We start from the raw sequence: 27,811 nt of genomic DNA, 5'->3' as shown, positions 1-27,811 counted from the left end.
CTGTAGACCTGCCTCCTCTCCACGAGGTGCTTCTGTAAGACACAAACGCTCTGAGTGAGCTGCAGTGTGTATAATGATGGGCGTGTAACAGAACATTTTGTTTATTGGGTGGTATGTGTCACGGGGGGCTGATTTGGCTGACTTGTAATTCAGATCTTAATCACGAAGGCCCCTCCAGGCCAGAGGTCCTGTTGCTTTCTGATTGTACTGATCATTAAACATCCCTGACGGGACTGACACTATACACACTTTTCCCGGCGTGAACTCGGAGTTTAATTACAGGATACGAGTGAGAAGCCAGCAGAGCTCTGTGTTTCAAGGATAAGAAAACTTTGCCGTCTCGTTCTGCGTGTGTGGGTGGGCGGCTGATGAGTTTGGCTGTTTGTCTTGTGTGTGTGTGTGTGTGTGTGTGTGTGTGTGTGTTTGTGTGTGCGGTACCTTCCAGGCCTGTAGAGAGTTTGTCGTGTGTGTGTGTGTGGTACCTTCCAGGCCTGTAGAGAGTTTGTGAGTAATCTTTTGTGATGGAGTTCGTCCATCCTGGCTAGTCTCCTATTCTTCTCTCTTCTCTGCTCGACATACTGATAAAACACACACACACACATACACATACAGAGAGGGGGGGGGGGGAAGAGACGGAGTGGGAGAGAGAGAGAGAGAGAGAGAAAGAAAGAGAGGGAGAGAGGGAGGGGGGGGGGGGGGAGAGAAAGAGAAATATCTCATTTAATTGACACACCTCACTGTTCACCATTTTATCAATACAACACACTGAACCCTCTGTCTCTCTCTCTCACACACACACACGCACACACGGACAATGAAGTCATACCTGTCTCCATCCTGCCAGAGCTCCTGTTACACACCGTTTGGCATCAAAACCCTCTGCCTGCTCCAGCTGTCTCTGACTGAGGCGTGCACACACACACACACACACACACACACACACACACACACACACACACACACACACACACAGTGAGTCATTCCATACCGGACGGGAGAGGACAAATCTAATCACGTCTAAACACAACAGGTGGGTTTCCACTGACTCCTGTCTTCTTTGTTTGTTCCACCCAACATAAGATCACAACTCATGTTTACTAAGGCCAAATGCCCTGCTCCTCTCAGTCAGGGGTGAGTGTGTGTGTGTATATGTGTGTGTGTATATGTGTGTGTGTATATGTGTGTGTGTGCGCACCCTGAGTCAGAACACAAACCTTTAAAAAAAAAAAAAACACTGATTCAGACTATGATTAAGCTGTGTTGAGAATGTGTAGATGGTACAGGGGCCAGGGAAACAGACACTGTGTGTGCGTGCGTGTGTATGTGTGTGTGCGTTTGTGTGTGTATATGTATGTGTGTGCGTGCGTGTGTGTGTGTGTGTGTGTGTGTATGTATGTATGTATGTATGTGTGTGTGTGTGTGTGTGTGTGTGTGTGTGTGTGAGTGAGTGTGTGTATGTATGTATGTATGTATGTGTGTGTGTATGTATGTATGTATGTATGTATGTATGTATGTATGTGTGTGTGTGTGTGTATGTATGTGTGTGTGTGTGTGTGTGTGTATATGTGTGTATGTGTGTGTGTGTGTGTGTATATGTGTGTATATGTGTGTGTGTGAGTGTGTGTGTGTATGTATGTATGTGTGTGTGTGTGTGTGTGTGTGTGTATGCGTGTGTGTGTATGTATGTGTGTGTGTGTGTGTGTGTGTGTGTGTGTGTGTGTATGCGTGTGTGTGTATATGTGTGTGTGTGTCACCTGAGCAGCTCAGCGCTGACGGTGCTCCTCCACTGTCTGAGAGTGCGGTGCAGTAGAGTGTGTGTGTACAGGGAGTCTGCTGCTGTTTGTTTGTCTGTCTCCTCTCTCTGTGACAGAGCCCTGCTCCGCCAGTGAGCCCACGCTCCAGACACACACGTGCGCTCTGCATGCAACACGGCCTGAAAACACACACAGGTTATGTGTGTGTGTGTGTGTGTGTGTACGTCTGTGAGGATGTATGAGTGAAACAGCATGTGTGTGAGTTAGTGAGTGAGTGAGTGAAGGAGTGAGAGGGCAGCCGTTCTCTAAAGGGTAGAGAACCGGGCTTGTGACTGGAGGGTTGCCGGTTCGATTCCCAGGCCCAACATCCACGGGCTCACCAAGGAAGGCTGCCCACTGCTCCTGCGTCTGGTGTGTGTGTTCACTACTTAAATGCTCACTTCACAGTGTGTGTGTGCAATTACTGAAACTTAAACTTAAAGAGATACTGTGAGTGTGTGTGAGCAACAGAAGGACCCATTGAGTGAGAGAGTGAATGAGTGAGTAGGAATAAGTATGTATGTGTATGAATAAACGTGTGTGTGTCTGTGTGAGCAACAGAGGGACCAACAGAGTGAGAGTGAATAACTGAGTGAATGGGAATAAGTATATTTGTGTATAAATAAATGTGTGTGTGTGTGTTGTTACCATTCTCTCTGCCAGTCTCTGTTCTCTGCGTTCTACAAAGTACCCCCACCAGGTATAAAATGCCCAGCTGCATCTCCGCTGCCTGTGACGACAACAACAAAAACAAACACAAACAACACAATGCAATATGGCAAAGAGCATCCAGACATGGCCACCAGAAAGGCTATATATAATTCATCATAGGTCAACCACATACTTCAAACTGACCAGCTCAGGACGCTGGGAGTGTCTGAGTTTGTTATTAAGTCTTAATTCAGGCAAAGAAACTCAGATGTTATGTGAGTGAGAGTTGAGTTGTAGCTTGTTTGAAGTGTCTGATGTGTGTGAGTGTTGAGCTTTAGTGGATGTTGGTGGTGTGTATACAGTAGTGTGTGACTGTATTGAATTAGGGTCATACTGTATGTGTATGTCTGATGTGTGTGAGTGTTGAGCTTTAGTGGATGTTGGTGGTGTGTATACAGTAGTGTGTGACTGTATTGAATTAGAGTCATACTGTATGTGTATGTTGGTGGTGTGTATACAGTAGAGTGTGACTGTATTGAATTAGAGTCATACTGTATGTGTATGTCTGATGTGTGTGAGTGTTGAGCTTTAGTGGATGTCGGTGGTGTGTATACAGTAGTGTGTGACTGTACTGAATTAGGGTCATACTGTATGTCTATGTCTGATGTGTGTGAGTGTTAAGCTGTAGATGTATGTTGGTGGTGTGTATACAGTAGTGTGTGACTGTACTGAATTAGAGTCATACTGTATGTGGATGTCTGCTCTCTCAGCTCTGGCCCTGATTTCTCTCCTCCGGGCTGTGAACTCCATCCAGCTGCTCACACACCGGGGCAACGAACGGCTGGCAAAGAAAACATCAGCACGCTGCTCCAGAGCCTGCACACACACACGCGCACACGCACACGCACACGCACACACACACACACACACAGATACACAGACACACACACACACACACATACAGACACACACACATGCGCGCACGCACACAGACAGACAGACAGACACACATGCACACGCACACACACACACACACGCGCGCACACACACACACATCCAGACAGACACACAAGCTGTTACTCTTTGCATTAGACATGTGTATGTGTGTTTGTGTGTGTGTGTGTGTTGTCTGCATGTCCATGTGTGTGTGTGTTAATCTGTTTATGTGTGTGTGTGTTGTCTGTATGTGTGTGTTAATCTGTGTATGTATGTGTGTGTGTGTGTGTTGTCTGTATGTGGATGTGTGTCTGTGTGTGTGTGTGTTAATCTGTTTATGTGTGTGTGTGCTGTCTGTATGTGTGTGTGTGTTGTCTGTATGTGTGTGTGAGTCTGTGTGTGTGTGTGTGTGTGTGTGTCTGTGTGTGTGTGTGTGTGTGTGTGTCTGTGTGTGTGTGCTGTGTTTCAGTGATGTACCTGCATACACCTCTGCTCTGCGAGCCTCTCTCTCCAGCAGTGTAGATACACTCTCAGTAGAGACACACTGTTGGCATACACACACAAATCTCACAAAAACACATGTCTAACCACCAAAACATGAGACTGAGAACATTTGTTCATGTTAACATGTTAATATTCCGTGCTGTAAAAGTGAGAAAGCCTGTGTGTGTGCGTGTGTGTGTATGTGTGTGCGTGCGTGTGTGTTGAGGGGGGGGGGTTTCATTGCTGAAAATGGGACAGATGGTACACGTATAGAATCACACACTCTGTCTGTGTGTGTGTGTGTGTGTGTGTTGGTGTGTATGTGTGTGCGTGCATGTGTGTGTGTGTAATGAGAATGTTTTGAGAGTCACACCGGTGATGTTCCAGGGCTGTGTTTAGCTGTGGCTGAAGCTGCCTCGCCTCCTTCTGATCCAGACAACGCAGCCAAAGTCTCCAGTACCTCGCCAGCACCTGCACAACAACCACAATGATCAACCACTACTGTCAGCTACACCACAGCACAACAACCACAACCATCAGCTACACCACAGCACAACAACCACAACCGTCAGCTACACCACAGCACAACAACCACAACCGTCAGCTACACCACAGCACAACAACCACAACGATCAGCTACACCACAGCACAACAACCACAACGATCAGCTACACCACAGCACAACAACCACAACCGTCAGCTACACCACAGCACAACAACCACAACCGTCAGCTACACCACAGCACAACAAACCACAACCGTCAGCTACACCACAGCACAACAACCACAACGATCAGCTACACCATAGCACAACAACCACAACCGTCAGCTACACCACAGCACAACAAACCACAACCGTCAGCTACACCACAGCACAACAAACCACAACCGACAGCCACAGCACCACACAACAACCACAACCGTCAGCTACACCACAGCACAACAACCACAACCGTCAGCTACACCACAGCACAACAACCACAACCGTCAGCTACACCACAGCACAACAACCACAACCGTCAGCTACACCACAGCACAACAACCACAACAGACAGCTACACCACAGCACAACAACCACAACAGACAGCCACAGCACAACAACCACAACAGACAGCCACAGCACCACAGCACAACAACCACAACCGTCAGCTACACCACAGCACAACAACCACAACAGACAGCCACAGCACAGCACAACAACCACAACCGTCAGCTACACCACAGCACAACAACCACAACCGTCAGCTACACCACAGCACAACAACCACAACCATCAGCTACACCACAGCACAACAACCACAACAGACAGCCACAGCACAACAAACACAACCGTCAGCTACACCACAGCACAACAACCACAACCGTCAGCTACACCACAGCACAACAACCACAACAGACAGCCACAGCACCACACAACAACAACAACAAGAGTCAACTACAGTCAGATCCCACACTACACAATCACACAGCCAACCACAACTAATCACAAAACCTAACATTTCCTAACCATTCACAAAAAGAAAACCCCACCCAAACACTTTTGATGGGAGTGAAGCTGCTATAGGACTTACAGTGTCAATTCACCATTACCACTCAATTCACCATAAACAGTCTGTTCACCATTGCCAGTCTGTTCACCATTGCCAGTCTGTCCGCCATAACCAGTCAATTCACCATTACCCATCTGTTCACCATTACCCATCAGTTCACCATAACCAGTCTGTTCACCATTACCAGTCTGTTCACCATGTCCCTCTGTTAGACTCAGTTTGTCTGTGCATGAGCAGACAGGGCTGACAAACACCGTGTGTGTGTGTGTTTTTCTTACTGTGTGCTCATGATGTTGGACGCTGAGGTTCTTGTTGAGGCGACGAGCTCTGTTTTGAGTGACATTCACAGTGAGATGTCTCAGCCCCACACGCTAGAGAAAGAGAGAGAGAGAGAGGGAGAGAGAGAGAACAAAAGAATATGAACAACAGAGTTGGTAGTTGTGCCAGGGAGAGAGAAAAACATTTTTTCCACCATAAAACACTTCACTGGTGGTCTTCATATCAGGGTTTAGCTGAGATGTTATTTTTTACTGACCAGTAGATGGCGCTGCTGATGGAGATCAGCCATCTGTTGTCTCTCTGCTTCCTCTGAACACATTCTGATATCTAACCAACAGCTCAGAAAAACACAAAACAGCGGGCATCAACCAGAACACTGCAGGATTTTACCCATGAGGAAAGGCTATTCTTGCATCAGATTCAAAAGTCCTGTCTATAAAGCCATAGAAATGTTAAATAGCACGACACCTCAAATGGGAACATGACTGTTTTTTCTTTTTTGTTCATTTATAAAGGTCTAGAGCCCTCTGCTGAATGTGACAGCTGAGTCTGGGGTGTTTTAATAGGTTCCTCATACTGCTCTAAATTCTTATGCTAATTTTTTGTATTTCTTTGTATTATTTCTTTATTTTAGGTTAAAAGCTGTATAAACATGTATTTTTGACAGACACTGCCTCTTTCAGAGAGAAAGAGAGAGAGAGAGAGAGTATGTAAGGATACAGTCTTTCCAACGGGCCAGTGCCCTGCGTTGCGTGCCCTGGTGTGCCAGCCTCTGTGCCAACTGTGCCCTTTCTGATTCTTCCTGTCGGCACTGAAGCTTCTCTCGCCAGATGCGCCAACACCTCCTCACCACCGTGAGGCGCCACACACTCAAGGTGACAGCTACAAAAAAAAAAAAAAAGCACAGTATCACATAACAGTCTATGTGATAGACTCTATCCATGAGACGCCTCGTTAACATGGGGTTTTTTTTGCTGTAACATATAGAACAAAAGTCCCACTGATAAACTGGGTGATGTGTTGGCTTTGTGTGAGGATTGGCTTTGGGTCTGAGGTACCGTTAGCGTGTGTTTTCTCTCGCCGGACGTGTGTGTAGCTGACCCAGTGGTGCAGAGTTTGTCTCAGGAGCCAGTAACAGAAATGACGATGAGCCTTGTTTTCTTTCTCTCTCTGGATATGCGCCTGAGAGAACATCTCTCTCCACTGCGACCAAGCCTGAACTCACAGACAACCCACACGCATAAACAGACATAGCATTTACACACGCAAACACACATAGACAACCCACACACACATACACACATAAACACACACAGACAACCCACACACAGCATTTACATACATAAACACACACGCACAAACATCATTTAGGCACACACACACACACACAGCATTTACACGCACAAACAAACACCCACGGAAATAGGTGCGTGTGCACACACACACAAAACACACAAACAGATTTATTTATGTAATCATTTATCACTTTGGGAGTTCTTTCAACAATTTCTCCAAATTTTGTTTCTCTGTCTCTCACACACACACACACACACACACACACACACACACTCTTACCCTGCTCTGTAGGGAAAGGGCCCAGTGTTGGAGAGCTTGCTCATCCTGATGTTGTTGTGTGTACCTGTGCTGTAGAGCAGCCTGCCATGCTATCCACGCCCACCTACACACACACACACACACACACACACACACACACACACACACACACACACACACACACGCACACACAGACACACGCACACACAGACACACGCACACACAGACACACACACACACACACACGCACAGACACACGCACGCACACACAGACGCACACACAGACACACACACACACACACACACACACACACACACACACGCACAGACACACGCACACACACACACATACGAACAGGAAATCACTGTACTGGCAGATTATTGTTGTTATATTACTTTTTCCTTTGAACCACCCTCACATAACCAGCCCTTACTTTATCTATCTCTTTCTCTCGCTCTCTCTCCTGCCACCATGGAATGAGTGCAGCCAGTGCAGTACAGTGTAGATAGTGTGTGTTCTGTGTGCGAGTGAGAGAGTGTGTGTATGTGTGTGTGTGTAGCTGTGTGTGTTTTGTGTGCAAGTGAGTGAGCGTGTGCATGTGTGTGTGTAGCCACGTGTGTTCTGTGTGCGAGTGAGTGAGTGTGTGTGTGTGTGTGTGTGCGTGTAGCATGTGTTGGAATCTCACTTTGTGACACTGTGGATGTGTTGCTGTGTTGCCATATGCTGCATTCTGACTTTCAGTCGCCTCATCTCCACATACACCTCCCAGCTGTCCCACACACGCCGCAAACAGCGTCTGTTCGCTGCAACACACAAACACGCACAGTACATTCAACAGCACAGACGATAATCACACAACCATGCTATGACTCAAATACATACACAGCACTGGGGTTCACAACACACTTTTCCTAATCTGGCAACCAGACACTGACCACTATTTCCACTGACCAGATTAGATTATCTTGGCTCTTCACCGCTCTCATCTCCTCTGTGACTTCACTTTTTGAGGTTTCTAAGACACAAGCACAAAAGCTGGCAAAGGAAACATGTGTCGAAGGAGACAGTCCATACCGAACTCAGACGCGACGCGTAGTCTCCTTCTCTCCTCTCTCTGTGCATACAGATAGTCCCTCCAGCAGTGATACACCTTACTGTACAGAACATACCTGCAAGACACAGAGAGATAAACGGTCCTTTAAAGTCAATGCCGTCCGTTTTAAAACCATGCATAAACATCAGGAGGTCAAGATGCTCCCAAATGTATTAGTATAGACTAACAAACAGATTCATAAAATGTCACACCAGTTGCTGGCACAGGTGCTCTACAAAATGAGGGAGAAGGCAGTGATGTCATAGACGAAGCGATTAAAACCTCCAAAGAAAAGAGAATGTTCGGTTTCTCTGTTCCATTAGAATCCACTGAAGCTTCCGTTCTTAGTGCAGCCGGTGTTTCTGAGACAATTCTAGAGTGCACTCGCCTTCGTTCTTTTATTGTGCTCCTAGGCAACCACAAGCACAATCTGCCTATAAAACAAACCATAGAGACAGCTGGCCCAGAACAGAGCTCTGAGCCCATGCTCACCTGTAGTGGCAATCTGCCCGTATAGTCAGAGTCCATTCTCTCCTGGAGTGCCACCATACATCTTTCCAAACATCTAGAACTTTCCGCAAGACCACTTTACGACAGTGAGACCTGGAATATTCAGTGAAATACGGATGGATGAGATGTTTGTACTGACAACGTGTGTTTTGCCAAATGAGTAAAGATAGTATGAATAGCCTCTATCATTGGGGATATGTCTAAATCTATTTAAAAATGAATCAATGCCTCACCTGGCTTTTGACAGAGTGACTCTTCCAAATGCTTTCTGTATCCACAGATGAAGAAACTTTCGAGCGAGATACCTGTCAAACAAGACAAACATTTAAGTTCTCGTGCACGGCTCCAAAAGAAACTCATTTGTTACATGCTCGTTTCAATCGCACGGTGTACGTCTAATAATCTTCATATGTTCAGTGTCTTGACCTTCATTGCTTCACCTCACCTTATCCTTATCTCCTTGAGTCTTCCACCCCTATTCCATGTATACCCGACCCGGTAACTGATTCTGCGGTGTGAGGACGCTCGTGCCTGGCTCCTAAGGCCGTCTGTGCGCTCCTTTCGGGTCCGTGGTTTTAAAGAGTGCATCGCTTGATTTTGCAAGGCAGACGGAATAAAGTATTTAAAGCTCAAAAGACACTTTAATGTGGAGAGCCAGTGCATGCTCCATGCTCACGTTGCTAAGATACATTTTGTCAAAATGACTTGCAAGAGCTTGTAGCTCTAATGGAGATATTAGAAGTCAGCTGGCATTAACCACATACATTTTTAAACGAGTTTTGATCAGAAATATTAGGGTGTCACCATTTGTTTTATGATAATTACGGTTTTGACTTTAATAACATTAGTGATACACGTATAGTTAACCAATCTCAAACACTAACTATCTGGTTCAGTCCGACAGCCGTGATTCCGTTGTCAGTTGCACCTGAAAACATTGAAGTACCGCGCTTCCTTCAACTGGTTTCAACAATTATACATAACTTCCTGTTGGTCACGGTCATCATAATAAAAGCCCTCATTTCGTGCATCTTGTAGTGCTAGGGGGAAGCGGTGAATAATGATTCAGTTAAGGGAGTTATTACATTATGTATAATTGTGTATAATTATGTATCACGAAAAATGAAAATTTCAAGTGAAAAACTAATGACTGTAAGAAAGTCTTGCAATCATCATTAATTCCCAAGGACATAAGCATATATGTCGAAGTAATCAGTTTGTATGATTCAGTTGGCTCCATACACACTTCGTCTTGGTCTGAAAATTTTGAATTACAGATAATTAAGGATACAAGCCGCAGCGCAGGACTTAGGTGAAGCAAATCGATCTTAACACAAGATATGGGAATGAATATGCTTGACAAAGAACTTCAGCATAAGACGAGTTATTTCACGTTTTCCCATCACCACGTTAATTTTTCCTCAACATTAACAACAACAATAACAGCAAGAGCAGCAGGAACAACAACACTATTTACTATGATAACAAAGAATAGTTTATTAGAGGAGATGGGAGGGATACAAACTGTATTTAAATTTTGGGGTTAGGGGGTCCTTTTTGTTAATGGTGAATGTACATAAACATTTTACAGATATTTGTGGACATGATCATGTCCATGTATCGATACATCACAAAAATGTTCAATAAAATCTGTAATAATGTAGCCCATCGCTCCTATGCGGTGATTTCTCCACGTGAGCGAAATTATACCAGAGCAGTAATCTCTGTTTGTATTAAAAAAGAAATCTTTACTCCTCTTTTACTCAACTTCCCGTTTGATCACGTGACAGTGATTTGACATAGGTAGCTACATCGAATGCCCGAGATACCAAATTTCTCCCAATTGTATCTTATCTCAGGGCAACAAAATATTTACATTAATGTCTTCAGATTTGTGTCATTACATACATAGTCAGTAAAAGTTGTACTATAATATATACAAAATCTGTTATTAATTGCAAACTTTTGAATAAGGCGGCCGTGGTCTCTATATAATCCTTGACTGGCCCTCTCTCTGAACCAGTGGAGTGAACTGGAGAAATTTGCCGCTGTGTGATTGGGAAAGAGAGACGATAAGAGAAAGAGATTTAGAAAAAGTACCCCGAGGTATAACTATAGTCGCAGTGGGCAAGTTAACATTTTACTGGCAATTGGCGTACATAATCATCCGGGACAGACATTACCTTAGTCGCGTTAAGTAGCTGAAAAGTAACATTTTTTGGTGCTGTATGCTGGGCTAGCAAGGCTAACTAAGTTAGCCTAGCAGAGCTACCGGGTGCTATCTAGGTTAGTTACTCTGCAAACAAACACTGAAAACAACGTTTCGGCAATTATAAAGTTTTTTCGGAGAGCACTAGTCAGGTATATCAAATGTCGTGTTATACGAGATGTGGTACCTGATAAAAATGTGAATGTGGTTTATATTTGGCTGGTAAACTCAAGCGGCTCTCTAGTTAGCGAATGCTAATCGCTTTTAGCCCCGAAGTGATACAGCCAATAATCAAGCCTTAGCGACCAAACTTACTGTTTGGTAGCTGATGTACATGAAGTGCAGTTACTTTAGAAAAAGGGTAATTGGTTAAACAGCTTAACATTTTGCTACCCGTTTAGTAGTTAACTCCCAATTAACGTTAGCGTCTGTAGCTAATAAACTGGATTATTATTTAATTGATTTCGCATCGCAGAGAAGGTTGGGTTGTAAAACTATATCCAGGTAAGTACTTTAGCTAGCTTTTAAATTCCAAACCTGCTCATGTAACGTTTTATTATGTCAATTCAGTCTCGCTGCAATCACAGGAGAGTGGTTTTTCTGTAACATTTCAAAGTGAAACTGGCAGCATTTTCGCTTTCGTAATTTTCAGCCAATTGGTAGCTAATTGATTAGCAAGTAAGTAGTTAATTTGATGGACGCAAGTTAAACTGACTGACTAGCTGTCGGAGCTGTTCAGGTCCTAAATGCCCTGGCTTTTTTTGACGGTTGAACGTGATGGACGAAATTGAACTTCAGCTTTTTCCAACCCTAAAATTTCCAAATGTTTCCCATATATTGTGTCCAGTGATATGCCAAGGATAAAATTAGACCTGACTGCCAAAAAGAGAGAGAAGTTAAGCTAATTTGACAAAGCAGAATTGTTCACCCAGCAAACATTTTAGTTCATTATGTTAATGAGACGGGCTTTAACGTTTGCATTGGCACATGCTTCACACAATAGATTATATTAGTAGTGTACGCTGTTAATCTGTATGCTCTGTAGTCTGGTTAATCTGTTCTCTTTTTTGCCCTCCCTCTGTGATGACTGAAAGCCCACTTTTGAAACATCAAATAAATTACGTTTAGCTCTGCAAAGAGCATTTGTGATTATCACTAGTGGCGGACACTGTAGTTAAGAGTAATACTTATGCCAGGTGCTATTGAAACAATGCTTTACTGCTTGTATGTCTTTCTCTGAAATGTAACATGTATGTCCAACAGGTAGTGAAGGTATCTGCCTTAGAAGCAACTCTCTGGTTTGGCCTCCTTCATTAGCCATGGAGAAGGATGCCAGCTTGGAGGAACAGGAAAACGGTCACAAAATAACCGAACTGCTTAAAGACATGACAGGAACATCACCATACAGATACACGAAGGTGAGGAGAAGATCAAACAGAACCCTAAACTAATTGAAATTCATTCATTACACCAGTGTTTCTCAGTCCTGCTCCTGCGGGACTCCCACTCTGCACGTTTTCCATCTTTCCCTGCTCTACCCACCTGGCCGAACTCGTCAGGGGCAGTTTTGATTGGCTGAGCACACCTGATTTAATCAAGAGCATGTCAATCACACTAATCAGGTGTGTTCGGAGCAAGGATGGATAGAATATGTGCAGAGCAGGGGTCCCACAGGAGCAGGATTGAGAACCACTGCATTACATCATTTTTCCTCTCAGCAAAATAGTGAAATTAACATCCACCTGGTTCCTACTTCATTTAAATGCTCCTTTTCTGAGTACTTTTAAAAATGAGCAGAGCTGAACTTGTTTGTGCAATTTGGTTCATGATGCATGTGTATATACTGAAACACTGGAATTCGAAGTGTGAGAAATGGGTTTTGAATGGAATTCGCAGCTGCCCTGAACATGAATGAGAAGAATTTGATATTGCGGCCACATTATTACACCTGAGAGTTGAGTACCGCAGGATAATATAACAGGCCAAATACAAGATCAACAACAGCAGCAGCAAACACTTTGAAAGCTTCTGTGAGTGCTCCAGTTCTCAGCAAAACGTGGCTGAGAGAAGGGTTTCATTTGAGTGATGCTAAACTGATCTTGGCTCATTTTTTTTTTAACTCCCCACAGGAAGAGCTTTTGGAAATCAAAGAATTGCCCATTTCAAACGAGAGACCGGAATGTTTGTCAGAGAAATACGACAGGTATCGTGCCCAACACGCATTCTGTTTATCTGTTTGTCCTTGTGAATGCCAGTTCACACAGATGCACACCATCTGCTTTCGTGGTTCTGCTCAATTAGAGCGTCGCGTATCACGTCTGCGGGTGCGTACAATTTGTCCTTTCCATTGTTAAGTGAGATGAGCTGTTTGTTCCACAGAAGTGTTTGACATTGACTGACTGTTTCTTTTCTGCTGGAGTATGATCCATCACTACAGCTAATTTAAAGGACAGTTCAGTGTATTTGCCAGTGTGAGATATCATATTGAATTTGGTTTGTTGTTTGGTGAGAGAGGGGGTGGTGTAGGATTGGTGTTCTGTGTCTAGCTTTGTGTGAGCCTTTAGGGTTTAACTCTGTGTGTGTGTGTGGTTTCCATAGTGATGGTGTGTGGGACCCTGAAAAGTGGCATGCCTCACTGTACCCGTCAGAGTGTAGCTCTCCAGTGGAGGGTTACAAGAAAGATTATACAGAGGACAGAGTGCCACTCAAGCGCAGAATCGCAGGTAATGCAGATTGGAACACTCTGTCTCTGTCTCTCTCTTTCTCTGACTCCATCTCTCTCTCTTACTCACACACACACACACAACTCCAACTCCATCTCTCTCTGACTCACACACACACACACACACACACACACCCCTCCATCTCTCTCTTACTCGCGCACACACACGCGCGCGCGCACACACACACACACACTGCTCCAACTCCATCTCTCTCTTACTCGCGCGCACACACACACACACACACACAACTCCAACTCCATCTCTCTCTTACTTGTGCACACACAGAGCAAGTGTGTACTGAGCTATACAAACAACATATCCCGTAACATCATTCACAGTTTTAGTCTGTAATTAAAAATATTCCTCCCCTGTGTCTCAGTATTATTATGTCTTCGGGCTTGTTGTCTCTGTGAATAAGAGCCTGTGTAGCTTTCCTGTATCCTGAGTGAACTTACCTGCCTCTGTAGATGTTTAAAGCTTCCATGCTGAGTGCGTTACGTGTAATCTGTCGACTGCAGATTCGAGACTCGGACTCCCTAGCAAAGGAGCCTCTCACTGCTTTAAATTTTCCTTCACTCTTTTTGTCTTTCGCTCGTCTGCTCCAGATCCGAGGGAGAGAGTGAAGGAAGATGACCTGGAGGTGGTGCTCAGTCCACAGCGTCGCAGTTTTGGTGGGGGTTGCCAGGGAAACGCCGTGTCTGCTCCCCTGTCTCGGCGGCCGGTCAGTCCGCTGGATAACAAAGAGAACGAGAACCTGAGGCTGGGCGGCCCGCGGCGCATCGGCAGCGGACGGATCATGGCCGGCCGAGCCTTCGAGCGAGAGCCTCGCATGGAAAAAGACAGGGAAAGGGAACGAGACAGAGACTATAAGGACAAGAGATTCAGGGTACACGACATCAGTCGGATTAGGATGTGCTGGAATTTTGGTTTTCGTGACCAGTTTCATATGCATTCGGCAGGTGGTGACGTGTAAATATTGCGTGTTTTGTGGGACGGCTTGTATATTGAAACCCACTTAACAGGATATGATGTAGGATTTTTTTTGTGTGTGTGTGTCACGCTCAACTGTATTGAAAGGCTAGGTGTAGTTAACCAGTGTCTGCTGTCCTCTGTGTAGAGAGATTTTGGAGACAAACGCGTGTTCAGCGAGAGGAGAAGGAATGACTCTTATGCGGAGGAGGAGCCTGAGTGGTTCTCTGGTGGGCCCACCAGCCAATCGGAAACCATCGAGCTCACTGGTTTTGATGACAAGATCCTAGAAGACGATAAACGGAGGCCCAAACGCTCTAAGAAGAGACCAGAATCTTTGAGAGAAGGCATGTGGAAATATCTTGTTTTTAACGTTTTGTGTTTTAATCTCTCGTCCACTTTTCTGTCTATAAAGAAGTCACTATGTCTACAGGTTGAGTTTATGGTCAGCAGGTAGAAGTCCCAAAAGTTCCTGTTATTAACTACTAATATTATAAATATTGTTGTCCTGTAGACTGAATTCTTGGTCCAAATGTGTCAAATGTAAAGTGACGTGAAAGTGCTTTACGTTTCTGAGTGAATTTGTTCATTTGACTTCTTTGCCCCTCAACCCACCTACGATAGCAGAATGTAACGGAGGTTTGGCTGAGGAACCAGAGCTCGTCCGTGATTCTGGGGCCGACCAGGAAGTCCCTCGCTCCGAGGTTCTTCCGGAACAAAACGCGGGAGAGTTCGACTTCAACGAGTTCTTCAACCTGGAGAAGACGGTGCCTGGCCTGGCTTCGGTAAGAGACCAGGGGGACACTGCATGTTGTATGACGCACTCCAGGACACTGGTATCACAGGGCGTCTGGTTCTCACAAGACATTTCACTCTGAAGGCTTTTGTTTTACAAAGTCACACAATGAATAAAGAATATGTGGACCGGGGACCATAATGTTCAGATATAGCACCTGTTTCCTTTTACCCCAAGCCAAGGGTTTCACTCACATTAATGGATCTTAGTCTCTATATCTCTGGCATGACTCACCGTTTAGTTTCCACTAAGGGACTACCAGACGCCCCCCCCAACCTGCTTTATTGATGGGGTGGGAGTACTTACACTGGCACTGGTGTGGTGGATTTGTTTCTGGTTTGTTGTCTGGATTTTGTGTGTTTGTGGTTATGGATGCTGTTGTGAGTGAAAACTGGTGTGTGTGTGTTCTGTGTTGTAGTGTAGAGAGGGCTCAGAGTGACTTTTTTTTTTTGGTTGCCATGGGTTGTAATTAGTGGAGTTTGAAAGGTTTGACGGCCTTTTTGTGATGAGTGTCAAGCAGACTTATGCCCAACTCTGATCCAGGTGAACCGTGAGAGAGAGAGCGTGTGCGCTTTTTGACCGAGATGTCCATTAATCTATCAACAAAATGCTTTTCAAAACATGTTTAAGCAATATTAACATTTAAAAAGGAAAAAAAAAAAAACCCCCACAAAAATAGTTGTTAAAAATATGCAGCAAATTTGTGCCCAAGGATGATGGAGGGGGTAGGGGGAAAAACAGAAACGGAAGACCTGTTGGGCAATTTAATCAAACGGGGTTCTGGGTTCAGAAGCCGTGCGAGATGCGACAGATTTCTTTTTGTGTTACCATGCGATGTGCAGTTTACCCCCCCCCCCCCCAAAATGCCCCCCCTCACCCCATTTCACCTTAAACCTTAAGAATCCTGCAGTCACGCATCACGTAAGTCCCACGATTTCCTCTCCTCTCCCTTTTTTTTCTCTCTCTCTCTTTCTCTCTCTTTCCCTCTCGTTGTCTCTGACCTGTCTAACCCCTCGCCTTCTCTCTGTCCCGTAGATGATCGAGGAGGTTCTGGGGGAAGGCTCGGTGTCGGCCAGTCGTTTCAGCCGCTGGTTCTCCAGTAACGTGAGCCCGTCGGGCAGTCACTCCAGCAGCCTGCGCTCCACGCCGCACGAGGAGCTCGAGAGACTGGCAGGTAAGACCTCGCCAGTCCGCTGCGCCAGGCTTCGACTCGGGCGTCTGCAGGCGGGAAAGCGGGGGACGTGGTCTGCTTGTTGAATGGGGTTTTATCGAAGGTGCTTTCACACCCGCAGGATGGTGTGGAGCACGTGAGACGGTTTGGAGGCTCGTCAGTGATGTGAAGGGAACGCAAACGGTCGTGGTTTGACGGTCATAGAGGTTTAAAGGTTCACTGTGGACTCGGTTAGGTTTGTAGCTCGGTCTTTGTGTAGTGTTTCTATCACGGTTTGGCCCTGAGGGGAAAACTCAGCCAGCTCAGAACCGTTTTTCTTTGTGAGAATATTTTCCTTTCTTTTCAAAGTAAGCATGTACCAATTTAACACACGAAGGATAAATGCAATGCTGGCCGCAGCAGTGCTCCTTTTGAAAATGAGAGCCTTAAAATGAATGTCCCTCTCTTAGAAATTCAGAGTGAGAGGAACTACATTTGAACAATGGAGTGAAATGACGACTGACTACACCGACCCACTTTTGATCAGTGTGTAGCTACTCTGACATGAGAACCACAAGCTCCTGGTCAGAGTGGCCTAGAGATTACATCTCCTTTATTTATGTGGATTCATATATTCCCATATATATATATATATATATATATATATATATATATATATATATATATATATATATATCTCATGTTATTTGTGGGGTGAGCACTGACACTGTTTGGTGTTATTTAGAACTGTTATGGAGTGGACATTTGCCTTTAAAGCTGATATAATTGTTCGCTTAGTTGCAGCATACACCCTCTGCATGATAAGCATGGTGGATATATTTTCTCACAGTCCGCGGGGAAAAAAAGAAAAGACATACTGACTTTAAGTTCTAAGGTTATTCTTAATGATCAAAAGCGCATACTTGTACTGGTCATACTGGTCTGTCATTTGTCATGTTAGAAAAAAATACTTCCTTGAGCTGAAGTGAAACAAAAGATTTGTGGTTTACTACACACGTACCGTGAACCAAACCGAGGAGTACGGAACCACAGTTTTCTGGTTTCAGTACAGAACCGTGGAAAGCGGCTGTAGTGTAGACGGTAGCATGTGATGGTTCTGAAACGCCATGCCAGGGCCGCGGGTCTGTTGAAAACGCAGTTGGTGTGTGATGGTGTGAAATGCACTTGGATCTGGGGCACACTTTTGTGTGTTTGTTTAATGCAAACAAAACGGATGCCAACCTTGGCAAACCATCAGAACCAGGTATGAAAAACGCCCTGAAACACAGTCAGGGGAGAAGTCTTAAGTTTACTCTGACTGGTTTCTGTCTGGGGAAATCGACTTGTATGTAGCAGAATGATTTCTACCAGACTCCACAGGAGTTTGGACTGAGGGACTGCTCTGGTGTGCTAAATGGACTCTGTTTAGTTAACGTTGATGTGATTCAGCTTTCTTAATGAGCGCAGGGAGAGAGAGAGAGAGAGAGTGTTGGTGTGGAACCGGGCATGGTGTGTAAGGGGAGGAGGATGGCGTTTTCTGTCAGTTCTGATCTGTTTGTGCTCTGTGATGAGACTACTGAAACTCTCATGGCTCTCATTTCTAATGTAATAGGAGTGGCAGTTACAGATCAGTTCATTCTGACTCATGCTCTAATATTTAAATGATTTATTCAAAGCCAAAGCCAATTGAAAGTGGCCGTTGTGAGACAGCGGTTTAGTATGACCTGATAAGAGAAAGTGGATTAGTTTTCCTTTTCATCCCAGTGTTAACATGACCTGCTTCATCTATGTCTTTCTCTCAGGCCTGGACCCACACAGCAGTTCCCCCAGTCAAGGTCCCACCCCCTACTTCACTCCCATCCAATCGGTAGAGCGCAAGGACAAAGTGGACATCCTGGAGCTATTGCATAAAGCCAAGATTGACCTGAAGCCCCTCCTCTCCAGCCTCTCCGCCAATAAGGCGCGTCTGCAGGAGAGCTGTAAGTCCTGTGTGCCTTCTTAAAAGAAATGGGAGGGAGGAGGAGGGTGTCTTGTGTTTCCATCGAAATGATGAGGGTCTGGTTTTCCAAAAAAAACAAAGCTGATTTAAGATGAAAGTACATTGACTCTTGTGTTCCAGTTGGTTATGAACAAACTGTAATATTGTGGGGGAACAGGGGGTTAGCATACAAACTGCTTACGTTGTCTGTCAGCTGAACCATTGCAGTGATGGTATGTCCAGTACATGGACACATCCTATTGGGCTGGATTTGTGGAAAAACACAGCAAGCCATGAAAATGCTTGTGGAAAAGTCATTGAGTTGCAGAGGGCAGTGATTGTGAAGACTGTTTTGTGGTGGTGTGGTTCACTGAAGTGAATGTTTTGGCTGATGAGGGTCCCAGGATGAGCACTTGCTTGGCAGTGTTTTGAAGTGGTGAATGGTCAGCGGTCAGTGAATGCTTCTAGGGCATATGTCTATTCCCAACTCAAAGCCCCAAAATTACACCACAGCTGCTACCAGACTGGCTGTCCTCACGACACACGCATACGCCCATGTTCATGAGGGCAGCGCCTGGAAATTCAGGGTCCTGTTTGATTTTGCCCTTTTTTTTGCTCAGTAAACAGGTGTGTGTGTGTGTGTGTATATATATGTGCGTGTATTTGTTTGCTCAGTAAAAAGGTGTGTGTGTGTGTTTGTTTAGTCAAACAGAAACTACAGTGTTTGTTTGATCTAAACAAAACACAAACCCAGCAGGACCCAGCACCTCCACAGTGTGAGTTAGTCAGATGTAGGATAATAAAAATGAATCACGTTTGTGTTAAGCCCCTTTTCTTTCACAGAAAAGAAAAGGGGGGGGGGAAACCCTTAGCCACATCATATTCAGTAACAGTCTGTCTGTTCCCTTTCACAGAGTGAATGCTGTCATTCCTCGTTACCATGGTGACCGTCCGACTCGTCACGTATTGGACGAGCCATCTGTTTTTCGAACCGCGTCCCTTGTCTGTCATGCGTCTCAGATTAGCTCCTGTCTTTCCACATGCTTATTGTTTGGGTTTTGAAAAGCCGTAGAGCTCCTCATTGATGGCCACTCCATCGCTCTGAGAGATCTGACAGAAATACAGCGACGGGTCTTGTTCGGCATCTCAGTACTTTGCTGCGGCAGCTTGACTCCTGAGGCAGGAGAAAAATCCGTTTCCAAGACAGCCCGAAAAAAAAAAAACGGCAGTCAGAGAGGCATGGAGTTGTCAGTTTGAGGGGGTGGGGGGCGGGGGGGAGATTTGTAAGCATGCCTCACTGTAATCCTTGACATGACATTGTTTCTCCCACAAACATCGTGCATGACTCCTCTGCATGGCAGAGGTTATAAGGAGAAACCACAGTGATTCAGCAGTTGCGTGGCAGCCAAATGGATGTTCGACTTCACTGACAACAGTGCAAGCTGACGAATCTTGCTGACGTCTTTTAGGTTCTCAGAACTATTTCGGTGACACTAAAACGATCTGTTCCCTCACATCGAATATTTGAAAGGCAGTTCCATTGACGCAGCATAAAGAATCTCAAGGCTTCAGTTTCTGATTCCGCAGTGTAACAAACAGAACGTGTTTCAGCGGTAACGGAAGTCCTGGAGTTGATCTGCGGAACTTTTGAGGCCATTCTACTGTTCTAAATGTTCTGACTCCTTGTTCTGTTCCACTTCAGCTCACACAGGAGTGGTGCTGTCTCTAGAGGAGGTGGAGGGTGGCCTGAAAGATCTGAAAGTGAATGCCGAACCCGCGCAGCCGCGGGCTCGGACGCCTGCGCAGACGCCGACTGGGGGCTGCGGCACGCCCTTTATGGCCGAGCATTTGGAACAGGCTTTAACGGGTGGGTCTGTGACCGGGCCCCGGAACCGGGATCCAGACATGTCCGCCTTTAATAAACTGGTCAGCACCATGAAGGCAAGTGGAACCTTGCCCAGTCATCCCAAAGCCAACGCCAGCAACGTAAGTGTTCCCAGTCCGCTCACAAGTGTGTCTAACCACTGCAGGCGTGCTCACCTGCCTCAGGTAAACCCGTGTGTGTGTGTGTGTGTGTTTGAGTGAAAGGACCAAAGCAGTCTGGGTAATGCTATCCTGCTGTAGGTCAATCTGAGGGCTTATGAAAGAATTGTCTGCATGAAAACCCTCTTAATGTGAGGGCACGTGTTTGAACCGCTTTCAAGCCCTCGCATAAATCTAAACGGTTAGGCCCCTTTTCTGACTGAACAAGGTTCTTCTAAAGAGATCCAGCAAGAGCAAGCTATGGAACAGATTAGATTAGCCAATCAGTGTCTCTGATTTGAAACGTGTAAGCCAATGGGAATGTCTCGGGCCTGGATGAGAGGTGGGCATAAATCTGTATGGTCATGAAGCGTCAAACCTGAAAAAGCTCCTCTGGACTCACATTGTCCTGCACAACCTGCAAATCACGATTAAGAATATCTTGTCATGTCTCTTCCTTGGAGAAATATCCTTTAGTTCTGGAATCTTGTGTGTGTGTGTGTGTGTGTGTGTGCTGCTGAAGATTTGTGTGTGTAGATGTGAAAGGTCAGAACTCTGTAGTTCTGAAGTGGGAACAGACAGTGACTGACAGCTCTCTTATCAGATGGCAGTCTACAAAATAAAAAGGGGGGAAAAAGAAAAAAAAAGATGGACTAGAACTGTCTGATGAGAACAGATTGAATTGTCTGATAAGAACAGATTGTCCGGGACACTGTCTGACCTTGTGTCTGTCAGAAGTCTGTCAGTACTCCGCTCTCCTCCTCCACTCCTTGTCTCCTCCTTTTTTTTTTTTTTCACCTGACCTCCTCTCCTCAGCAGAAGGCGGAGCCTGCCCTGGTGCCCTTATCTGAACCTCAGGTGTCCGCAGCCCAACAGAAAAACATCTTCCAGGTGATTTGTTTGTTTGTTTATTTGTTTGCTTCATAATATCTGTTTCTGACTCTGTCAGTCAGCCTTACTGTGAAATCCAGACTCCCTTAACTCTGACAAAGGGCCAGGAATCGCAAAGCTGCATGAAGCTCTGACACAGTAGGCAACTCACCAATCAGCAGACAGGGTTCTATTTTCATTCGTATATATTCTTGGGGGGGGGTGGGGGGTACCTGATGAATTTTTCAGGTATATATTTTCTGGTTTGTGTGTAGGAGCTGCTGGGTGCCCAGACAGCCCCGCGAGCAGGTTCCCCCTCCCTCCTGAGCAGTTTGTTGGCAAGCCCCGATGGAGCTCCTGCTCCTCCTGCTCCTGGACTATTACACCCCAGAGGAGCATCACCTCCCCTCTTCTCCCAGAGAGGCCCAATACAGGACTATTACATGCAGCCTCCAACAGGTAGGAATGTAACCAGACCGGCCATGCTAAAGCGCAAGGTCATTCTAATCAACGAAAGTCAAATTCACAATGCCGTTTTGAAATATCAAATTTGGCTCCTAAACTGAATGACTCATAGACTTCCAAGGAGAGGCGGTGCAGGTTGGCCAACCTTGACTCAGAATGCCCCCACAGCCTGCAAACTATGTCCAAAAGAGCCTCTGATCTCGGATGTTTTCGTTCTTAAAGACAGACAGGCAGCGCTGTGGCAGGACGTTTCATCTGAAGCCGGCGGCCCGGCCTGATTTTTTTTTTTTTTCTTTGTTTTTCCGGAATGTTCTGTCCCAGGTTTCCCTGTCGGTGCTCAGACAATGATGGGAGAGCAGATAGCAGAGATGCGTCGTTCCATCAGCCCTGGACCCAACTCCCAACAGGTCAGAGCTCTCCTGTAGTGTTTCCATGTCTGCAACAGGAGGATGGAATACTGTGTGTGTGTGTGTGTGTGTGTCCCCCTCCCCGTCTACATCACTCCCTGTTTCGATGTTGTAATTTCTGAAGCTTAAATTTTTCAAATTTGAATGCTTTTGAGACTCTTAAACTTGATTCTGACTGTTCAGGTGCAAATGATGTTTACATTCTTGGAGGATAAACCTTTTTTGTGTGTGTGTTATTATTCTTTTAAGTCAGTTATGCTGTGGAGGGTAAAGTCAGGGATGCCTTTTGAGAGCATTGTTCGAGGTCTCTCTCTAAGCTTGTTTGTGTCCTGTCAAAACTCTGAGTGAGATGCTACTTGAGCAAAGGCCTTTTAAATGAATAAACGAGAATGCTTTGACGTTATGTTTCAAATGTTGCGTTCCCTGTGGGTTCCAGCTGAGGGCACTATCTATGGCTTTGGATCAGGCAGAATTGGAGGCAGCCTTGGCCTTCCAGCAGGACCTGGCTCTCCACCCCCGAACTCAGTATCAGCAGGGCTACAACAAACAAGTCCAGGACAATAAGGCCTATCGCAACAGGTGCCTACATAAAACTCACTCACTGTGGGGAAAGTGCTGCTGTGTACTGTAACCGGTTCAGACCGAACCTTTTTTTTTCCCCCCTGTGGAAATACTCCAAATTCATTCTATGTACAAATTGAGAACAGTAATGATTGTTTCTCTGATTAATAAAAGATGGGGGTGTTTGCTGTTGTTGGATAAATATACATTTTAAGTGATTATACCAAGACAAATATATTTAAAAAATATATATACACTGTTTTTACATTTGGCCGAAATAATGGGTTGTTCCTTGGACCTTGAGTTGTGGTTTGGAACACCAGAGCCAAAGGAGAGCTCTCCCTCTGCCAGCTGTCAGTACGCTGAATAACACAATGTTTGTGTATGAGGAAGTCCAGAGTGTGTGACCGAGGCCTCTGACGTGTGTGTGTGTGTGTGTGTGTGTGTGTGTGTTTTACAAACCTTGTTCTTTGTGATTGTTACAGACAGCCCAGGATGAACCGCTCACCCGGACCCATCCCACCCGGCAGGAGTTCCCCGGGCAGCGCCGTCACCAGCGTGGTGAGTTCACGAACAGCGCCTGTGTTTACAGCCACACGCTCAATCCGCACCGCTTCACTTCAGCTCGTGTTCTGAATCCTGTCACGACGGTTACACTACGTCATAACCATCTGTATGGCGACTGTGTCCTTCCGCTCATGACCTAAGCTAGCAGCAATACCGCATGACTCCAGCACGGTTCTCATGACTCCAGCACGGTTCTCATGCCTCCAGCATTCAGGGAGAAACATCAGCTTTATTCACCAACCAGTGGTCGATGTTCACAGTGAACACTGATCCGCGACCCCAAAGTCAATCGGGACGAGTTCTGATGAAAGGGGGGAAAAAATATATATATATAATCTAGATAAATTGCTTTGGGTAAGAACTTTGTCAAATCCTGAAGTACATGTTAATGTTTCGTCAAACGCTGAGATTTCCCTTAGCTCTGTGCCTGTGCCCTTTTAAACAGGCAGCGAAGCCCTGTTTATAAAAGAGCTTATTCTTACTTTCACTCACTGTGTGTGTCTTGGAATAATTTCTGGACCTGAGTGGAAACTGTTCTCTCTCTCTCTCTCTGTGTGTTTCTCTTGCCGTAGCTGTCTCCGTCATTCATGCCCACGTCAGTGATCAAGAAGATGTACGAGAGTAAAGAGAAGAGTAAAGAGGAGCCAACCAGTCGACCCAGCAGCAAAGAGGACACGGCTGTAAACTCCCAGGAAGGTACGCAGCACACCCCACACCTAAACCTGAAAAAAAAAAGCACGAATATCAATAAAGCGTTTTTGGAGCTGGAGGAGGAAGACTAGTAGTATTACAGGAATGTTTATCGTTATGGACAAGGTTTGAATTATGGGGTTTATTGGAGGGTCTGATGTGACCGTCAGTGTTATTCACGCATGCGCTGTTTTGAACCCCAAAAGAGACTTCACGTGTTTTGATAAGGGCACCTTTACTGAGAGCTATTAAATAACTTAAAGTCAACTCATTTTTTTTCAGTAACGGGATGTCTACAGACAAAAGCTTTCTGTATGTAACAGTTTCAAGAGAGCCCCCATAAAGAGATGACCCCAAGTTCACTGTCATCTTTTTAAACATGAAATTATTTGGGAGTCCTGTATATGTGAGTGTGTCGTATAAAGGGTTTAAGGAGGCATTCGTAAACGCGAGGTCTCGGTTTTTCTGTTGGGTATCTGATTCTTTATGGCTGAGATTTCTCGCCCCCCCCCCCCCCCCCCCCCCCCCCCCCCCCCCTCTCTTACAGACAGTTCATCGCCCAGCTCTTTCCTGGAGGGGGTGGAGGGCGGCGGCTCTCAGGGCGGAGGTGTAAAAGCTTGCTCGACGCCGGTACCTGCCCAGAACCGCCACTCCAAAGACCAGGAGCGGCCCAGACCCGGTTCCACCGGGCCGCACCACACCCCCACGATGCTGTCGCCCGGCCCATCCTCTCCGTTCCCCAGGCCAGTTTACCCAGTTCCGCTGCTATCCCACGTCCCACTGGTGCGTGGTCCTCCGCCCCAGCTCCACCCCAGCGTGGTGCAGAGAATGCTCGCCCAGGGCATCCAACCCCAACAGTTACCCGCCTCACTGCTCCAAGCAGGTCTGTTCTGATGCCTCCACCTTCACACACAGCCCTTAGAGTGCGTGTCCGTGCGGGGGAGAGTGTCTGACTGCTGAATGCAAACATCAAAATAATTACTTTAGAATTGTGTGTGCTAGGTTGTTATATTTATCTAGGAGACAGTTTTTGCTGCAAGTACATGCCTTATCAGAGACCTGGAACACTGTGGTTAAACATGAGCTAATTACCAGAACTGGGTGTTTGAAATGTGTGTTTACATACATTACGGATATGGGTCTGGATGCCTTTGTTTAGAGTTTTGTGAAGGAACTATGCTGTCCATCAGTGGAACTGTAACTCATGCCAGATATGAATTCCATACACATTTCAAGACTGCAGAACCACATGTGCAGCGAGTCAAGTCTAGGTTCAGGTCCAGTACATATATACACCAGTGTAGGCCATGAAACATTCACCTGTTGCTGGGCTGTTTAAATACTCAGCCGTGGCGCCTCAAACTGAATAATCTTAATCCCGGTAAATGCTGGCAAAGAGCATGGAAAACGCTCTGTGTGTCTCGATTCCAAATTAACAATGAAGAGAGCTCTTTAGAAATCAGGTTTTTTTTGTTTGTTTTTTTTGTTGTCATGTTCTCTTTCATATTCTTGTCTTCAGTCTTTCATTCATTCCTATAGGGTTTTTTCCCCCTTTTACATTGTCTCCCTTATCCTTTCATTCTTTCTTTCTTTCTCTCTGAAGGTATGTTTCCTCCGACAGTGGACTTGGCTCAGCTGCAGGGTTTACCCCCTGCCCTCCTGGGCCAGCCCCTGTACCCGCTGGGCACAGCAGGGCACCCTCTCATGGCCCCGCGGGCTTCCGCGCACGTGCAGTTAGCAGTCATGCAGCAGCAGCTACAGCAGCAGCAGGCGCAGACGCAGCTGAGAGCACGTGAGTGTTTTTACCACTCGTCAGTATAACTCTGATTCTGTTTTACGTTAAAGCTTGAGTTTGTCTCAGACTCTGAGGCAAAAATAAGAAGAATATTCAGATTCCTCTTTCTTTCTTTCTGTCTTTTTTTTTTTTTTTTTCTTGTGGTCGTTGTTTATGGCTTTGTCATTTTTCACCTTTCAAGGTTTTTGCTCTCGTTTTTAGTTAATGTGCTGTGTTCATTCCCCCGGTGACTATCAGATTAAGCACATTAATCGTGGCCTGTGAATCTCCATAGGCGCTTTCGGACCGAACAGTTCTAGGGTCTCATTTGATAGGAACTACCCACTGGGAAGCCTCCCCTAGAACTACATACCTTCTAGGGCTTTTTTTTTTGTTTGCATTCGCATCGCCAGTAGGAACGCTGAAGTGATGTAATCCGGCCAACGGTATAGCAGCTAAGAGCTGTTGTTTACGACTAACCAGGATAGCTGCACATTTGAAGTACAAATTTAATGACTTTTAAGACCTTTTAAATACTGCCAAAAGGAAAAAAAATACCATAACTGCGGCAAAATAAATCGACAAACTAGACTACACTATACACAGTTAAGAAGTTTTATTGAACACATTAAATAACAACTGCCTTCTCATTAACGAAAATAACACTGTATGGCGATAGACCCAGTCCAATGGAAAAAAAATCTGTGCCCCTGCATTTACCACCGCAGTAGCAGTGAATGACTCGATGGGCATAGTACTTTTCGGGTGCTAGCATAGCGCTTGTGCCTGACGCTTGCTCGCAGCATCGTGGTTTTTTTTTTTTTTTTTCCTTTTTCCCCGCCGCAGCCCTAAAATCGTAAGCTGGATAAACACATTCTTATTTTAGGTTAAAATGCGGATCACAGCCACACAAGCGGACACACAAGCACCTACCGAAGCGGAGTGTACACTACCTCTTCAATGTACAAATATACATTTGACGTTGCAGAAATGGTCATTGTTGTGGGATATAAAATACCGGTAAAATAAAACATGAAAACCATGTCTCCCCTCCTACCGTTCCAGACATTTTAAGACATGAATATCAAAAACTAAATGTAAGACGTTCTAAGACATTATATTTTGCACGGATCTTTAAAAATGGCGGTTGCAATCATCGTATACCTGCGTCTGGACCAATGGCTGTACACCTACATCACAAGGTTCCTTTTGTGTACAGCACAAGGTCGTTTTGTGGTGTTACAGGCCTGTAGTAATGACAGACTTATGGTTTTCCCACTCTCACACACATCCTCTGATCTCCACCTCAGCTCTGAATCCAGGAGGCCCTCAGTCCCAAAGCCACGGCCCTCATCGGACCAACCATTCTCAAAGGAGAGGGGGAAGCCCACCCCTGGGCCTGGCCAAATGGTTTGGCTCGGACGTGTTGCAGCAACCCCTCCCCTCAATGCCCTCCACTAAAGTCATCAGCGTGGACGAGCTGGAGTTTCGGCAGTGATGTGTTGTTTTTTTTTTGTTTCTTCCCCCCTCCCCCAGGACTGACGGACAGACACGAGACGAAACAGGACTCTTCCCATCTCCAGCCCCCCGCCCCCCCCTCCCTTCACCTTTTACTTTAAAAGAAAAAAAATGTGAACTTTAATTTCTACAATAATGTACAGATTTGCAGAGCCCGACATGTCTACATGCTCTGTGTTTAAAAAAAAGAAAAAAAAAAAGAAGAAAAAAGAAAAGAAAAAAGAAAAAATTAGTAGTTTATTTTTCATTTTGGTTTTCATGT

The 27,811-nt window shown here is 45.5% G+C and overlaps 2 protein-coding genes across 2 annotated transcripts in view; one reads left to right on the top strand and one right to left on the bottom strand.

Annotated features, from left to right (window-relative positions):
- sfi1 (SFI1 centrin binding protein) overlaps nucleotides 1–9,438 on the bottom strand; it is a 19,550-nt gene extending 10,112 nt beyond the window's left edge. The window contains exons 1-16 of the mRNA XM_030778431.1: nucleotides 9,296–9,438; nucleotides 9,084–9,155; nucleotides 8,833–8,943; nucleotides 8,322–8,416; nucleotides 7,943–8,050; nucleotides 6,413–6,574; nucleotides 5,949–6,019; nucleotides 5,692–5,784; nucleotides 4,237–4,334; nucleotides 3,858–3,924; nucleotides 3,190–3,320; nucleotides 2,442–2,523; nucleotides 1,755–1,933; nucleotides 827–902; nucleotides 483–578; nucleotides 1–32 (exon numbers count right to left, since the gene is read on the bottom strand). The exon at nucleotides 1–32 is cut by the window's left edge and continues 45 nt beyond it. Coding sequence (XP_030634291.1) covers nucleotides 1–32; nucleotides 483–578; nucleotides 827–902; nucleotides 1,755–1,933; nucleotides 2,442–2,523; nucleotides 3,190–3,320; nucleotides 3,858–3,924; nucleotides 4,237–4,334; nucleotides 5,692–5,784; nucleotides 5,949–6,019; nucleotides 6,413–6,574; nucleotides 7,943–8,050; nucleotides 8,322–8,416; nucleotides 8,833–8,943; nucleotides 9,084–9,155; nucleotides 9,296–9,438 — 1,616 coding nt within the window. The remainder of the gene's footprint in view (nucleotides 33–482; nucleotides 579–826; nucleotides 903–1,754; nucleotides 1,934–2,441; nucleotides 2,524–3,189; nucleotides 3,321–3,857; nucleotides 3,925–4,236; nucleotides 4,335–5,691; nucleotides 5,785–5,948; nucleotides 6,020–6,412; nucleotides 6,575–7,942; nucleotides 8,051–8,321; nucleotides 8,417–8,832; nucleotides 8,944–9,083; nucleotides 9,156–9,295) is intronic.
- A 1,949-nt stretch (nucleotides 9,439–11,387) lies between these two features.
- Nucleotides 11,388–27,543, top strand: eif4enif1 (eukaryotic translation initiation factor 4E nuclear import factor 1). Its single transcript, XM_030777858.1, has 19 exons — nucleotides 11,388–11,563; nucleotides 12,323–12,477; nucleotides 13,189–13,262; nucleotides 13,658–13,782; nucleotides 14,388–14,668; nucleotides 14,900–15,098; nucleotides 15,376–15,536; nucleotides 16,583–16,721; nucleotides 18,500–18,676; nucleotides 20,378–20,661; nucleotides 21,517–21,588; nucleotides 21,843–22,026; nucleotides 22,354–22,439; nucleotides 22,876–23,018; nucleotides 23,486–23,561; nucleotides 24,140–24,263; nucleotides 24,805–25,140; nucleotides 25,861–26,049; nucleotides 27,342–27,543. The coding sequence occupies exons 2-19, from the start codon at nucleotides 12,379–12,381 to the stop codon at nucleotides 27,527–27,529; spliced, it is 2,937 nt and encodes a 978-aa protein (XP_030633718.1). The 5' UTR covers nucleotides 11,388–11,563; nucleotides 12,323–12,378; the 3' UTR covers nucleotides 27,530–27,543.
- Nucleotides 27,544–27,811: the final 268 nt, after the last annotated feature.

Source organism: Chanos chanos, chromosome 6 (assembly GCF_902362185.1).
Source record: "Chanos chanos chromosome 6, fChaCha1.1, whole genome shotgun sequence".
Lineage (NCBI taxonomy): Eukaryota > Metazoa > Chordata > Actinopteri > Gonorynchiformes > Chanidae > Chanos > Chanos chanos.
The sequence above is the reverse complement of the archived record's forward strand: the minus strand, read 5'-3'. Positions and strand labels throughout refer to the sequence as shown.